We start from the raw sequence: 15,910 nt of genomic DNA, 5'->3' as shown, positions 1-15,910 counted from the left end.
AAAACAATTTCCTCTAAGAACAGGAACAAGACAGGAATGCCCACTCTCACCAGTCCTGTTCAACATAGTGCTGGAAGTACTAGCCAGTATGATCAGACAAGAAGAAGAAATAAAAGGCACCTAAATTGGAAAAGAAGAAGTAAAACTGTTCTTATTTGCAGATGACATGATATTGTACATAGAAAATTCTAAAGACTCCATAAAATTATTAGACTTAATAAATGAATTTGGCAAGGTAGCAGGATACAAAATTAATACCAAGAAATTTATAGCATTTCTATACACCAATAATGAACTTTCAGAAAGAGAGACTAAAAAAGTAATCCCATTTACCATCACACTAAAAAAAATTAAGATACCTAGGAATAAACTTAACTAAGGAGGTATAAGACCTATAGGTGGAAAAGTACAGGACACTGAAAAAAGAGATAGAGGAAGAAATAAACAGATGGAAGAACATACCATGTTCATGGATTTGTAGAGTCAACATCATCAAAATGTCCATACTACCCAAAGTAATCTATAAATTGAATGTACTTCCCATTAAAATACCAATTGCATATTTTACAGACCTAGAACGAACCTTCAAAAAATTCATCTGGAATAAAAAGACTCCGAATAGCTGCAGCAGTCCTGAGAAAGAAGAACAAAGTAGGGGGGAATCTCAATACCAGATATCAAGCTGTATTACAAAGCCACTATTCTTAAAACAGTCTGGTACTGGGACAAGAACAGACATATAGATCAATGAAATAGAGAACCCAGAAATCGACCCAAACCTCTATGCCCAATTAATATTTGACAAAGGAGGCATGAACATACAATGGAGTCAAGACAGTCTCTTCAACAAATGGTGTTGGAAAATTGAACAGATACATGCAAAAAAATGAAACTAGATCACCAACTTTCACCATACATAAAAATAAGTTCAAAATGGACAAAGGATTTAAACATAAGACAAGAAACCATAAAAATACTAGAAGAATCCACAGGCAGCAAAATCTCAGACATATGCTGAAGGAACTTATTCACTGATACTGCTCCCAGGGCAATGGAAACTAAAGAGAAAATAAACAAATAGGACTACAACAAAATAAAAAGCTTTTGTACAGAGAAGGAAACGATCAATAAAACAAGAAAGCCCACTGCATGGGAGAACATATTTGTCAATGATATCAATGAGAAGGGTTTAATCTCCAACATTTACTGAGAACTCAAACAACTTAACAAAAAGAAGATAAACAACCCAATAAAAAAATGGGCAACTGATCTAAATTGACACTTTTCTAAAGAAGAGAGAAGGAAGGCCAAGAGACATATGTACAGCTGCTCAAAGTCACTAATCATCAGAGAGATGCAAATCAAAACAACAATACGGTACCATCTTACACCTGTCAGAATGGCTACCATCAACAAATCAACAAATGACAAGTGTTGGCGAGGATGCAGAGAAAAAGGAACTCTTTTGCACTGCTGGTGGGAATGCAGACTGGTGTAGCTGTTGTGAACAGTATGGAAATTTCTCAAAAAACTAAAAATGTTTTTTTAATCATTTGACCCAGTAATCCCACTTCTAGGAATATATCCCAAGAAACTAGAAACATGAATCAGAAAGAATATATGCATCCCTATGTTCATAGCAGCACAATTCACCATAGCTAATATTTGGAAACAGCCTAAATGCCATCAGCAGATGAGTGGATTATAAAACTGTGGTACATGCCAAAACTGGTTTGGCTCAGTGGATAGAGCGTCGGTCTGCAGACCGAAAGGTCTCAGGTTCGATTCCGGTGAAGGGCATGTTGCGGGCACATCCCTGGTTGGGGGTGTGCAGGAGGCAGCTGGTTGATGTTTCTCTCTTATCGAAGTTTCTGGCTCTCTATTCCTCTCCCTTCCTCTCTGTAAAAAAATCAATAAAATATAAAATAAAAAAGAAAAATAAAAAAATAAAAACTGTGGTACACAATGGAATATTATGCTGTGGTAAAAAAGGAGGGGTTCCTATCATTTGCAACAACATGGATGGAACTGGAGAGCATTATGCTAAGTGAAATAAGCCAGTCAGAGAAAGATAAATATCACATGATCTCTCTCATTTGTGCAATATAATGAACGGCATAGACCGATGAACAAGAACAGATCCAGAGACAAGAAACGTTGATCAGAACCTCAAACCTCAGGGAAGGAGGGGAGTTGATGGAGTAAGGGGGAGAGATCAACCAAGAGACTTGTGTGCATGCATATAAGACTAATCAATGGACATAGACAATAGGGGGTTGGACATGAGTGGAGGGTGGGGGGTAATGAGGAGATAAGGACACATGTAAAAAAAATAAATAATAAAAAATAAAAAGAAATTATGAGTTAATCAGGACCCCTCCCCCCAAAAAATAAAAGAAGAATAAAAGATGACAGAAGGGCAGATGCCAGAGGGAGGAGAGAGAGTGGGCCAGTGGGTTTTGATTTCTTGGTGCAGCCACCACGCTGTGCGGACCTGCTCTGGTTCTGCATCCGGGCCCCAGGCATCCTGGTTCAGGTCCTTTCTGATTAAGCCGGTTGGAGTCGGGTCCCCTCCCTGTTGGTCCAGAGGAGATTCCAGAGCCCTGCCTGCCTGTGCCGCACTTCCCAGACCCACGCAGAGGCACCATTCGTATGAGCGCCATTGGAAATGAGACCGTTTATTAAAAATCAATGTTTTTTTAAACATCAATATTTTCATAACTTTTTAGAGGGAGAGAGAGAGAAACATCAATGAGAGAGAAACATTGATGGACTGCCTATTGCATTGTCCTCCTGGGGATTGAACCCACAACCCCGGGGTCATGCAGTATGACCAGGAATGGACCCAGTGATGTCTGAGTGCATGGGATAAGGTTCAATCACTGAGCCACACCGCTGGGCACAAATGAGGTTCTTTCTTTTCCACTGAGAAGAGGGCTTGGCAGAGCCCCAGACGCAGCTGTAGTGGGGACGCAGGGAGTGTGTGAATCCTTGGGGCGGGCTGGCGGCCTCCAGGAGCAGTGCCCATGTCTATGCCCTCGCAGGAGCCAAGCCGATCCTGTTGTTGCCCCGATCGTAGACGGTGAAATAGAGCCGCAGGAAGACGTCCCCCAGGACCCAGTGCTTGATTCTTTTTGAGCTGTTCAAGTTGGGGTAGCAGATGCCCTTCTGCTCCTGCAGGGGAGGAAGCACAGCCTTTAGCCGTCCTTGCCACTGTCACCCCTCAGGCCTGGGTGGCAGCTTTATCTCACCTTCCCCTGGGCCCTCCGCTCAGCTGTTTGCTCTGAGAGAATCCCCACCTGCTCCCTATTCACCCGCTCATCCTTTAAGACCAAGCCCAGCACCTGGGCAGCCTTCCCGTGCCCCTGCCCCCTCCTTGGCAGTGCTGGCTGGGTGGGGAGGCTTCTCTGGGGCTCCCTGTGTCTTCAGCCTCAGCACACGGGCTTACAGGGTGCCCCTGGCCTGGCTCCTGGGGTACCTCCAAGGTTCGGGCTGAGACATTTTCAGTTTCTCTCTGAGGGCTGCCCAACCTCCTCGGCACACCTTGGGGAACCGGCACTACTTGAGCCTCGACTAAGTGCCAGCCAATGCCTGGTCTGTCTCTCACCTCCCCACAAAGGGGGCTTAGTCCCCATTTCTCAGAAAAGGTATTGGGGCCTACAGGGGGCATTTGCACCCTAGGACTAGGGTGACCATATGATCTATCACCCAACTCAGGACACTTGAAGATGGGAGGGAATACAGTTCCTGATTATGGGGGGACACAGGGAATGTCCCCAGTCAGCCCCCCTGTCCCTACTCTTTGGCTGTTTCCGATTCCTGCCTACGTTCCCTGTCCATCGGTCCGATGCCCGGGTTGAACTGACGCTCTGTGAGGGCCAGGCCATTAGCGCACCCTCTCCTGGAGCCTGGCCCTGAGCCAGCACAGGATGCTGCTCAGAGTTCTCCCAGTGTGAGGGGTGCCCAGACCCCCTTCTATCAAGAGGCTGTGCTGTGGGAGTTGCCCTCCCAGCCAGGGCTGCTGGGCAGCATCTGCAATGGCACAGCCCGGCCTCCAGGGGACCTCTCTGAGCCATGGCCCCAAGGGTCCCTCCAGCCCCAGAACTGAGAGCTGTCCCCAGAAGGGGCCCCTCACCCTCATGGTGTAGGCGCTGGCTGGCACTGGGTATGCGACGCCATTGATGGTGAAGACGATGTCAGGCAGGCTTGGGATGGCCTCGCAGCTGATGACGTACTGTCAGAGAGAGAGGGAGAGGGAGGTTGGCCCAGTGGGTGCTTCTCTGTGTGGGGAGCCCGGAGTGACCCTGGGTATGACCCTTCACCTTGCCTGTGCTGGTGGTCAGGGCGTTCATGCTCCTCAGAATGTTGCGGGTGGCTTTGGTTGGGCCAGTCACCAGTGAGGTCCCAGTATCCATAATGGCCTGGCAGCCACGGGGACAGGCCACGACCTTGCCATCCATGGAGATGCTGAGGACAGAGCAGGCGCCAGGGTCACTCATGGCCTCTCCCATCACGGCCCCTCCCTGCCGCCTGAGAATAGCCTGCAGCTCCCACCAGCCTCTGTGTCCCTGTGTTCGGCCACACTGGTCTTCCTGGGCTTCCTCTCAGGTCTGGAAGGCATTGTGCTCTTTGTGCCCCAGGGCCTTTGCACATGCTGTCACTCTTTCTAGTCCCTCCCTTGCCTCTTTGTCTGGCTGATCTCTCCTGTCCTCCAGGGGGCAGATCAATCACCACTTTTTCAGGGAAGTGTCTCCCCGATTAGATCAGGCCCCTCTCCTCTCTCAGAGATAGGCAGAGCCTTCCAGGTTTTCAGCATGCATCGTAGTGGGAACCCCAGTTGCTGCGCTTTAGTCACTCACACGTGTCTGCCCTCCCTTTCGGGTGAGCAAGCTGTGCCCTCTGCCCCTCCAGCGCACAGCACTTTGTTGACAGTGTTTGCCAAGGGAATGATGGGGGGCATGAAGGAATGAGGTCAACTGGAGACACGACCTGCTGTCCGACCAGTTAAGAAGGCCTCACGGCAAAGCCGGAGGTTCCCGGGAGGCAGGTGCTCAGAGAGGTGGGAGGGAGTGTTGTTTCCCCCCTGCCTCGCCCCCTCTCCCCAGACCCCTGGCCAGGCGATGCCTGAACCGGCCCAGGGTGCGGGATGTGGGCCCCAAAGCACAGTTTAAGCTTCTGTCTGACAGTCTTCACGCTCCCCCTCAGTGATCGCCCCCAGTTCTCAGCCAGACAAAGGGTCACATCCCCTGCCCCTTGGCACCCAGGACAGTTGGGTGGGGGTTCCTCTGTGTGATTGCTTTCAGACCCTAGGATGGCGCCCAGGTATCTCCAGCTCGGGGTAGTGAGGGGCAGAGCAGGGGGAGATGGTTCCTGTAGGTTAGCAGTCTCCCACTTGCCCGGCTCCCCTGTTTGCACGCTGGGGCCCTGTGTGCTGGAAACCCCTCAGGTCTGGTGACCAGGGATGTCCCTGTTCAGACGATGGAATCCTCCTTGACCCCTTCTCACTGCGCTTTCCCCGGTCTGGAGGGTGCAGCCCTCCCACGCCACCCCAGCCGCTGACCTGAGGCTGGACCCCAAGCCTGTCCCTCCTCCTGGTGCTCTGTGACTCAGGCCGATCCCATTTCTCTGATCAGGACCCTGGTCAGGGTGGTTATGAACCCATGTTGGTGTACATGCCTGTGTGTGTCTCTGTGTCAGGCTGAGTCTGTGTGTCTGCATGTGCGTGAGCGTATGTAGGTGTGGCTGTCACTGGCGTGGCCCTCAGCTGGGGGCGTGGGTGGGGGAGGCTTACCTGTCCACAGTGACCTGCCAGTAGCTCTGCTTGCTCACCGGAACCCACTGGAGCTCGCCCCGGTAGTAGGAGGGGTCCACGCCGCCAAACATCACCACACTGCCATTCTTCTCGTTGCTGGGGTTGTGGGGGAGGTATGGGATGGTGCTCTTGTGAGGGGAGGACAGTAGGTGGCATTTCTCTGGCTCAGTGACCGAGGGGTGCACTGACTAGTGGCCACCCAGCCACACAGCAGAGGACCCCGCGGAGCAGGCACTGCTGGGACCCCCACTGTTCTAATGGGAACTGGGCAGGAGGGCTGAACACATCCCAAGGTCAGTCCCCTGGCTATTGAGGAGCAAAGCCAAGGTTTGAACTTGAGATTCTGGTTGGGCTTTGGCCACCCACCTCTCTGAAGCCAGCCAGGTCCTCCCTGCAGTCCCAGAGGTAGAGGTGCCTGGGAGGCTGCTGTGCGGAGGGGCCCGGGTGGGCCCTCAGGCTTCACCAGGCTGGCTCACGGGCCTGCAACACTCCACACATGGCGCCCACACATGGCCCACTGCCCTGTCGTGAGATCCCTCATAGTTTTTCAACGAAGCCCCACATTTTCACTTGGCACCCCTTCCTGCAATGCAGTCACCTGTCCGGAGCTCAGGGGAACCGTGGCTGAGGGGAAGGAAACACCCCTGCCCGCCTCCCCTCCGGCTGCGTCAAATCGATCAGCACATCCCGTGGCCTTTCCCTTCCCCCTGTGTCCTGACTCCTCCACGGCTCCCCCTTTCCCTGCCTCCCTGGTCTGAGCTCCTGCTCTCTCTCTCCAAAGAGGCTGAGTAGCCTCGTCCCTGGCCTCCCTGCCTCCTCTCTGGTCCTTCATTGTCCAGCCAGTGCCTGGGGGGAGCTTTCAGAAACATAGGTGGGATCATGTGTTCTACTTGCCTAGGCCCCTGCCAGGGGCCTCCATTCCCACCTAAAACAAAGCCTGGGCGGCCCTGCCCCTGCCTGCCCCTCAGACTCCATGCTGGCTCGTACCGCGGCCTGCATCTTCCTCCCATCCTGCCCGCCCCACAGCCACAATGCCCTGCTGGTCCTCTGTTGGGCCTGGGCCTCTACTCCCCCATGGCCTGGCCTCATTCAGAGAGGTCCTCGCACTGCCCGTCTGAAACCACGCTCTCATCTCTGTGGTGCAGTCACCATGTTTTACCGCTTTCCCAGAAGCAGCCACCACCTGGCATGTGTTATCTTTTTTCTTTATTTCTTTAATAGCTTCTTGTCTGCCTTTTCTCCTTCTCACTTGTCTGTGTCTTGTGCATAGAGAAGTACCCAGCGCATACTAGGTGCTCCATGGAGATTTGTTAAATGGCTCACCTCCTTGTTTCAGTACAGACACCCCAGTGGCTCAGCACATGCTGCATAGTCTGGGGCTCAGGCCCCCACCGAGCCCACAGCCTCACCCACATTTTACATCATACACATGATCTGCCCACTGGGTCCCCTCAGGTTTGTGCTGCTCCCTCCACCTGCTCCAGACCCTCAACCCACCAGGGAGGCTGTGACTGGAGACTTACTGAGGGTCTGACCACCTGCCAGAGGTGACAGCCGCAGCTGAGTTAGAATCCCACCACTACCAGTGTGTGGCTGGGCAATTCTGTGCAAAGATCCTCTCTGAGCCTCAGTTCCTCAGTTTCCCTGTTCATCCAAGGAGGGACTAGAAAACAGGGGTCGGCAAACTTTAAAAAATGCTAGATTAGGAGAAACCAAGACGACGGCATAGGTGAATACCTATACTGATACCTCATACAACAATTTCAAAACTACAACTAAAAGACAAAGCAGACATCATCCAGAACCACCGGAACGCCAGCTGAGTCTAAATTCTACAACTAGTAAGAAGAAGAAGAAAAAAAAAGAAAAAGAAAAAGAAAAAAAAAGGACACAGATGCAGGATCAGCAGAGTGCAGAAGTGCAGAGACACAGAGATGTGCGCACATCAGAGGAAGGGCCCGGTGGCTGAATACGTGACTGGCTGTCTCAAACTGGAGCGAATCAAAGGCTCCCCATAGTGCTGAAATCCAGTCCCAGGCAAGACTTGGGGAATCCAGACACATATGGGGAGAAACTGGACTGTCTGGCAGCAGGCAGGGCTGGAGAGCAGCTTTCTCTTAGAGTTGCATGCAGCCATAGCTGCAGGGCACTGAGACCCAGGGGAACTGCAGAAGACAGAAGTGCGGAGATGCAGAGATGTGCATGCGAGAAGAAAGGCTGAATGGCTGGTTACGTGGCTTTGATAGTTCCGGAGGGAAACAGGGCCTCCCGACTGCACTGTACTGCAGTTCCAGAGGTGCGTGCACCATTGCTGTGGGGCTAGGAGACCCAGAGGAACTGTGAAAGACAGGTGAGGAGACATGCGTGGAGAGGGATCGGGCAATTGAACATGTGGCTGCCTTTCTTGTTCCGGAGGAAAACAAAGCCTCCCAAATACACATACTCCAGTTCTGGGTGAAACTTTGGGTACCCATACTCATTCAGGGAGAAACTGGACTTGTGACAGCAGGCAAACTCGAGAGTAGCTTTCTCTCAGAGGTGCGTGCAGCCATTGCCTCGGGACCCTGAGACCTAAACCACTTAGGGAGGGGCCGATGGGAAACCTAGGCTGCCTGCTTTGTCCTGAGACCCCACCCCATCCAAACTGAGCACAGAAGCTCTCCCAGTGTAGACACAGCTGATCCTCACAGCCAATTGGCCTGGAGGTCAACTCCACCCAGTGATAACAACAACAATCAGGGCTTAACTACAAAAAGATTGTGCAGCCCATAAAGGGGTACACCAAGAGTGTCCACCTCGGTTAACTGGGGAGGCAGAGCCACTGGGCCCAAAGGACACCTCACACACAGAGCCACTCAATCAACTCAGGGAAGCAGCTAAAATGTGGAGACAAAGAGGCAGATCACAAATGAAAGAAATGGAGGAAAGCAGAAGACTGGACATAGAGTTTAAAATCACATTTATAAGGTTACTCAATAATCTGCTAAAAATCTCTGAGGAACTTAGTGAGACCTTTAAAGATCTTAATGAGAATGCCAAAATAAAAAAAAAGAAAATAAATAAAAAGAAAATGGAAAAGGACCAGACAGAAATTAAGCATACACTTTCTGAAATAAATAATATATAGAAATTCAACAGTAAACCAAAGGATTCCAAGAATCAAACCAAAGATTTGAAACATGAGGAAACAAAAAAACACTCAACCAGAAAAAGAAAAAGAAAAGAGTCCAAAAATATGAAGATAGTGTAAGGAGCCTATGGGACAACTTTAAGCATACCAACATCTGACTTATTGGGTGCCAGAAGAAGAAAGAGAGTAAAATATTGAAAACTTATTAAAAGAAATAGTGACAGAAAACTTTCCCTACCTGGTGAAAGAAAAAGACTTACAATTCCAGGAAGTGCACAGAACCCCAAACAAAAGGAATCCAAGGAGGAGGATCACACCGAGACATATCATAATTAAAATGCCAAGGGAAAAAGACAGAGAGAGAATCTTACAAGCAGCAAGAGAAAAACAGTTAGTAACCTACAAGGGAGTACCCATAAAGACTGTCAGCTAATTTCTTAACAGAAACTATGCAGGCCAGAAGGGAGTGGCAGGATTATTCAAAGTGATGAACAGCAAGAAACTACAACCAAGATTATTCTACCCAGCAAAGCTATCATTGAGAATTGATGGTAAGATAAAGGGCTTCACAGACAAGAAAAAAACTAAAGGAATTCATTAACACCAAACCAGTATTGTATGAAATGCTGAAAGGTATTCTTTAAGAAGAGGAAGAAGAAGAAAAAGATAAAGATAAAAATTATGAACATCAAATACATGTCTATCAACAAGTGAATCTAAAAATCAAGTGAATAAAGAATCTGAGGAACAGAATAAACTGGTGAATATAATAGAATCAGGGGCATAGAAAGGGAGCGGACTGACAAGTCTCAGGAGAAATGGGTTATGAAGGGTTAGGGAAAAAATTGGACAAAAATCTTACATCTATGGATGAAGACAGTGGGGGTGGATAAGGGCATGGGGTGGGTGGGGAATCAAGTGGAGGGGAGCTATGGGGGGCGGGGAGAGGAACATATGTATTGTAATAATCTGAACAATAAAGACATTTTAAAAAAAAGTGCTAGATTATGCCCTAGCTGCTTTGGCTCAGTGAATAGATCATAGGCCTTTGGACAGAAAGGTCTCGGATTCGACCCCTGGCCCTGGCAGGGGCGCATGTAAGAGGCAACCAATTGAACTGTCTCTCTTGCATCAATGTTTTTCTCTCTGTGTGTCTCTCCTCCTCCCTTCCACTCTCTCCAAAAATCAATGGGGAAATATCCTTGGCTGAGGATTATCAAAAAGCAAAATAAAGTAAAAATGCTAGATTGCAAGTGCTGAATGCTGCCATTGTAGCGCAGAAGCAGCCAGAGAGAAGATGTGACTGAATGATCAGGGCTGTGTTCCAATAAAACTTTATTCATAAGAACAGGTGGCGGGCCACTTGTTCTCAGGGGCCACTATTTGCTGACCCCTGGACTAGACTGTCCTCAGGAAACATGGGGCTGGGTCATCTACTGTTTCTCAGGAGCCTGAAGTCATCCGAGAAAGGGGCTTGACCAGGCAGGCTTACCTGCTTAGGTAGAAGGCGAAGAGGTTCTCAGATATGAGGCTTTGGTTCCACATGCTGTCGAAGACCGGGGTGGTGTTTCTGAGGGCGATGTCAGGATAGGCCAGGCCCAGGATGCCGTCAGAGACCATGAATTCCAAAGACAGGCCGGACTCCGTCTCGCTCAGGCCAAATGCCTGGGATTTGCACACAAGGTCCCCAACCTGTCAGGGAGAGGGTGGTCTCATGTGAAGATTTGGGAAGCAGAGCTGAGTTGGGCCAGGGGCAAGGCCGCTGGGAGGTGATGGCACCTGCACCCCAGGCATCAGCTGAGGTGCGGCTGTGCTGGAGGTGCCGGAGCAGCACGCACCGTGCATTGCTGAGGAGTCTGACCTTCGTCCACCCTCCTGCTAGCAGCACTCCAGGCAGTAAAACACCCCCATCCCCCTGCACGGTGGGGCCATGGGGAGTGGGCTAAGCGGCCTCCCCTTGCAGGCCCCAATGAGCAGAGAGGGGGAGGGTCTTGTTTTTGGCATTCCCGGGATCTGGTGGCAGAAACCGAGTGTAATTTTCGCTGCGATTCCCTGTGGGTTTGCACCCCAGGTGTACACAGGGTCGCCGAGTTCTTGTGAAAAGACTGCCTGGGGTCCTCGCTGCTTTGCTCAGTGGATAGAGCTACAGCCTGTGGACTGAAGGGTCCCGTGTTCGATTCCAGTCACGGGTTGTGGCTGGATCCCAGTAGGGAGCGTGGGGAGGCAGCCGATCAATAATTCTCTGTTATCATGAATTTTCTCTCTCTTCCTCTCCTCTCCCTTCCTCTCTGCGATCAATGAAAAAAAAAAAAAAAGGCTTAAAGGGAAACATGCACGCGCGTGCTTGTGTTTCTGTGTGTGCATATGTGTGTATGCAGGTATTTGTGCACATGTGCATGTTTGTAGGGGTGTGTGTGTGTGTGTGTGTGTGTGCCTTATATGTGTTTGAAAGTATGCATGTGTGTGTGTGTCAGGCACTTTGGGCAGGAAGCCCAGTTTTTTTAGATTCTCAAAGGCCCCCAAAGTAAGACTCATGGCCGTCCTGCACCTTTGGCCCTGCATCCCCTGCCCTGGTGTCTGGAGCGCTCGGCACCCCCGGACTCCCAGATGCGTTCTGCCCTCTCCCGGAAAATCCCCCACAGCAGCTGAGCCCTGACTCGCACCCCAGCTGTGCTGCTCCAGGTGTGGGCCTTGGGCAGTCCCGCCCCCTGTCCCTCGGGTCCCTCCACTGTATGCAGGGAGCAGGATCGCCTGCCCTGTGGGCTTGTTGTGGGATTAGAGTCATTATTACCACAGACATGCCCAGCACAGCGCCTGGCACAAGCTGGGAATATAAACATGGCTTTTCCGCCCGGCTGGCGTGGCTCAGTGGCTGAGCATCCACCTATGAACCATGAGGTCATGGTTCCATTCTGGTCAAGGGCACATGCCATGCTTGTAGGCTCGATCCTCAAGGGGGCTTGCAGCAGGCAGCCGATCAGTGAATCTCTCACATCTTTGATGTTTCTATCTCTCCTTCTGCCTTACTCTCTAGAATTCACAAAAATATATATTTAAAAAATAAATAAAATCGGGTTTGCCCTCACCTCTCCCTGCTCCCAGCAAAACCAGCCTCGAGCTCACCACGGCCAAGAGCTGCAAATGCCCGCCTCCTGCCATGACCGCTCGCTGGTCTGGCCACTCGGGGGCTTGTCCACAGAGCACTGTCTCCCCAAGGCAGATGGCCAGCTGCTGGGGGACTCAGGGGGAGACGGTGCAACCAGCTGACCCTGCACCTGGTGCCCTGAGCAGTGAGCAGAGGTCCAGGCCCCGCCCTGCCGCAGCCCCGCCCCCACTCACCCGCACGTCGTCGTAGCCCAGCACCCCGATCACTCTGCCGGACCCGTACAACAGGTCGAAGGGCTGGGTAGTGTTCTGGAAGGTGGAGGACGCCTGAGGGTCAAAGGTTCTGTGTGTCCCTGCGGATGGACAGAAAGTGTTCTTCAGTGGCCAGAGCATGGCCAGGGAATGGGCGGGGGTGGGGCCTGGGGCCATGAGGGGTGTGGGCACTTACCACAGGCACGACTGGAGCAGTAGATGGAGGGCACCCATAAGTCAGCTGAGCCCGTGTCAAAGACGACCCTGAACTCCTGAGGGGGCGTTCCAATGCTGATGGTGCCAACGTAGTACAGCTGCCAGGCAGGAGAGGGTGGTTAGATCAGGCCAGGCTGCCCAGTCAGCCCCGAGAGGCCTGCCCGGATCAGGCCGTCTCTGCCTCCTGGAATCGCTTTCCCACCAGCCCACTACACAGCCGCGGCTCAGGCGGTGCCTTCATTTGAAAGTTTCCCACGTTCCTCTGCAGCTCTGTAAATCCTCCCAGCCTTCAAGGCCCAGCTGGCCTGCTCCCTCCTCTGGGAAGCCCTCCCAGGTCACCCAGGCCTCTGTCTCACAACTGCCATTATCAGAGGCCACCCTTTGGTTTGGCCTTTATGTTCTTGCAGACCAGGCCAGACCCTCTGTTCTCGGCAGCCATAGCACCCTGCTGGTGTGTCATAGCCTCCACACTGCAGGGGCTCAGGGACTCTTTGCTGGGGACATTCTCAGGACGTCCTCTGCCTGGGTGTCAAACTGGAGTTCCCATTGGAGGAAGCAATGCCTTGTTCAGAAGGCCCAGCGACGTGTCCTTGGCCCAAGATGGATGTGTGCCTGCCGCCTGACCATGGCTGGACTCTTGTCACCACAGACCTAGAGCCAAGGGGGAGTGTCTTCTCCCCCGGGAGGGTCCCAGGTTTCCCAGCTTCGCTGCCTGCAGGAGCCCCTTCCCCTCCAGGCTCCCAGCTCTATGTGAACCCCAGCACCGGGCCAGCACCAGGGAAGGCTGCGGGCTGGGCCCTGCACACTCACGTTCAGGTAGTTCCTCATGGGTTCCTTGGTGATGCCCTTTTTGCTCAGGAACTTGTAGGCGTGGCTGTAGGGGTGTTGCTGGTGATTGTCTCTCAGCAGGTCCTTCTCCCGCAGGCTCTCCCGTGTGGACTCGATCTTCGTCAGAGGGATGCTTCCCCGGGAAAGACAACAGATAAGATAGCAGCTCCCCACTCCGCGGTTCAGTGTGGCCGCCATGCGTGGTGCTGGAGCCACACCGCGTCTTTCCCGAGGATGTTATGAGGGGCCATCTTATGAGGGCCAGCCCCCCACTAACGCAGGCAAAGGCCAGACGATGGCCCAGGCCTGAGCGCAGGGCCTGTTGCAGCCCCGGGGAAGCCCCAGGCCCGTGCCCAGCCTCCCTTTCCCCATCGTAAAGAAGTGGGGTGAGGACAGGCCTCCCGCGGGGTGTCTGGGGCTTTGAGGGAGAGGATGGACCGAGGCCCCTGACCGAGGGACCTTGACCCTGAGCCAGTGCTGTCTCCATTGTCATCTGACCGACTCCCTCTTCAAGAAGCCCTGCAGGGAACGAGGTGGGGATCACCACGTTTACAGGAGGAACCTGAAAGGCAGGGCATTGGTGACCTGGCTGTGGCCCCCTGCTCATTAAGGCAAAACTGGGTCCCGGGGACCCTCTGGACCCTTCTGCAGGGTCAAACAGAGGGGAGGCTGGAGGTGGGCGAGGGAGCCCGGAGATGGGGAAGAAAGTATCAACCAACTGGATGTTGTGCAGCCCCCAGACCTGTCCCCAGACCCCTGTCCCCCAGTGAAGATAGCTAGCTACTCATCAATGCATGGAGATGAGGCCCTGGCCAGTGGGGCTCAGGGTATAGAGCATACAAGTGGGGACCGAAGGGTCCCGGGTTGGATTCCGGTCAAGTGTGCATACCGTGGTTGCAGGCTCTCCCTCAGCCAGGGCCCTGGTCAGTGCTGATTGCAGGAGGCAACCAATAGATGTGTCTCTCTCACATCGATGTTTCTCTCTGTCTCTCCCCTTCCCTTCCTCTCTCCCTAAAAATCAATGGGAAAATTGATTTTTAGGGAGAATTAAAAATAAAAATAAAATAATACAGGGAGACGTGAACTTTAGAACAGGGTTTGATGGTGTTCCCGTGTCCACCCCCGGGCAGTGGAGGGAAGGACAAGGGGACAGTGAGAGAGAGGCCGGGAGAGAGCTGTCCCCATACTCACGTGACCAGGCACTCGGAGAGGGCCACCAGGCTGAGGAGCCCGATCCACCACATCGTGCGTTATTCCCTCCTTCCTCCGGAAGGATCCGGTTTGGAGCATGCGGGGATGGGCCAGCGAGGCTGATATATACGCTCTGACCTGAGCTCATGATCCACTGGGAGGGCTGCTGATGGCCCCGATAAAACTCTCCAAGCCTCCCGATAAGATCTTTATTCCCATCAGCACTGTAAACCTGCTGATAGAATCTCTATTCCCATCAGCGTTCTGGGAAGGGGTGGGTCAGTGCTGGGGGGTATGGGGTCTGGGGGAAGACTTAGAAAAAGTTCAGAATACAGAGATCTCTATCAGAATCTCTTCCTTGGGGCATGGCTGGGGGACAATCTCAAACCACATGACCTCCAGAGGAGTGGGGGGACCCTGCTCACTTGGAGATAAAGCCGCCAATCCTATCCAATGAAGAGGGACTGTGCTAAGTGACCATCACGGGGTCACAAAATGACTGCACCCACAGCTGAGGCCACGTTCCCATAAGGATTCTTAAGGAGCAATCAGCAGGGACCTAATGCTATAACCTCCGGCCTTCCCCCCCCCCCCCCCCGGGGGTCCTGACAAGGGCCCTCAGGCCATGCCTCCCCCCAACAGAGCTTCACAGATCTCTAGATAAGCTTCCAGTCCTGGTGTTGGGCCAGGGGACTTGAGGCTGCTCCCCCCACCCAGCACCTGGTCTGGGGTCCTCAGGCCGCAACCTCCACATGGTGGGGCTTTACAGCTGAATTCAGACCCCCCCCCCCCCCCCAAGCACCAGACCGGGGGACCTCAGACCACACCTCGGTCCAGCAGGGCCTGACAGGGGACCTCAGACCATGCACCCCACCCAGCAGGACTTGATGGGGGACTTGAAGCTGCACCCCTCTCGTGGTGCTAGGCTGGGGTACCTAAGACTGCGCCGCCCCCCCTCTCCCGCCTGGAGGGGCTTGACGAGGAACCTTAGGCCATGACCCCCACCCAGCAGGGCTTGATAGGGGATCTCAGACTGTGTCACCCACCTTGGAGGACCTCAAGGCATGCCCCCAGTCCTGGGGCAGGGCAGCCTGGCATTGTGCAGCCCCTAGACCTGTCCCTGGACCTCTCGCCCCCCAGTGCATGTGGCTAGCTACATATAAATGCATGGAGATGTGGCCCTGGCCAGTGTGGCTCAGTGAATAGTGCATACAGTTGGGGACTGAAGGGTCCTGGGTTGGATTCAGGTCAAGGGCCATGGGATCTGAGGCTATAGGGTGCGGCAGCCTTGTGAGATCCCGTCTTGTACCCACAGGGAAGCAGGGGGCAGGGTGCTAAACCCAGGTTGGCAGCCAAAGGAAGTTTGTTGTGAATGG

General features: G+C 52.7%; 1 protein-coding gene across 1 annotated transcript; it reads right to left on the bottom strand.

Moving 5' to 3' along the window:
* Window positions 1–2,773: 2,773 nt before the first annotated feature.
* On the bottom strand, window positions 2,774–14,639 carry LOC118707256 (pepsin F-like). Its single transcript, XM_036417303.2, has 9 exons — window positions 14,535–14,639; window positions 13,326–13,476; window positions 12,496–12,613; window positions 12,282–12,400; window positions 10,435–10,634; window positions 5,792–5,908; window positions 4,323–4,467; window positions 4,136–4,234; window positions 2,774–3,174 (listed from the first exon to the last, which is right to left on the bottom strand). Exons 1-9 carry the CDS (start codon window positions 14,585–14,587, stop codon window positions 3,031–3,033), a joined length of 1,146 nt encoding a protein of 381 aa, XP_036273196.1. The 5' UTR covers window positions 14,588–14,639; the 3' UTR covers window positions 2,774–3,030.
* Window positions 14,640–15,910: the final 1,271 nt, after the last annotated feature.

This window comes from Pipistrellus kuhlii, unplaced genomic scaffold (assembly GCF_014108245.1).
Source record: "Pipistrellus kuhlii isolate mPipKuh1 unplaced genomic scaffold, mPipKuh1.p scaffold_m20_p_59, whole genome shotgun sequence".
NCBI lineage: Eukaryota > Metazoa > Chordata > Mammalia > Chiroptera > Vespertilionidae > Pipistrellus > Pipistrellus kuhlii.
Note: the sequence above shows the minus strand (reverse complement) of the source record. Positions and strands in the feature narration are given on the sequence as shown.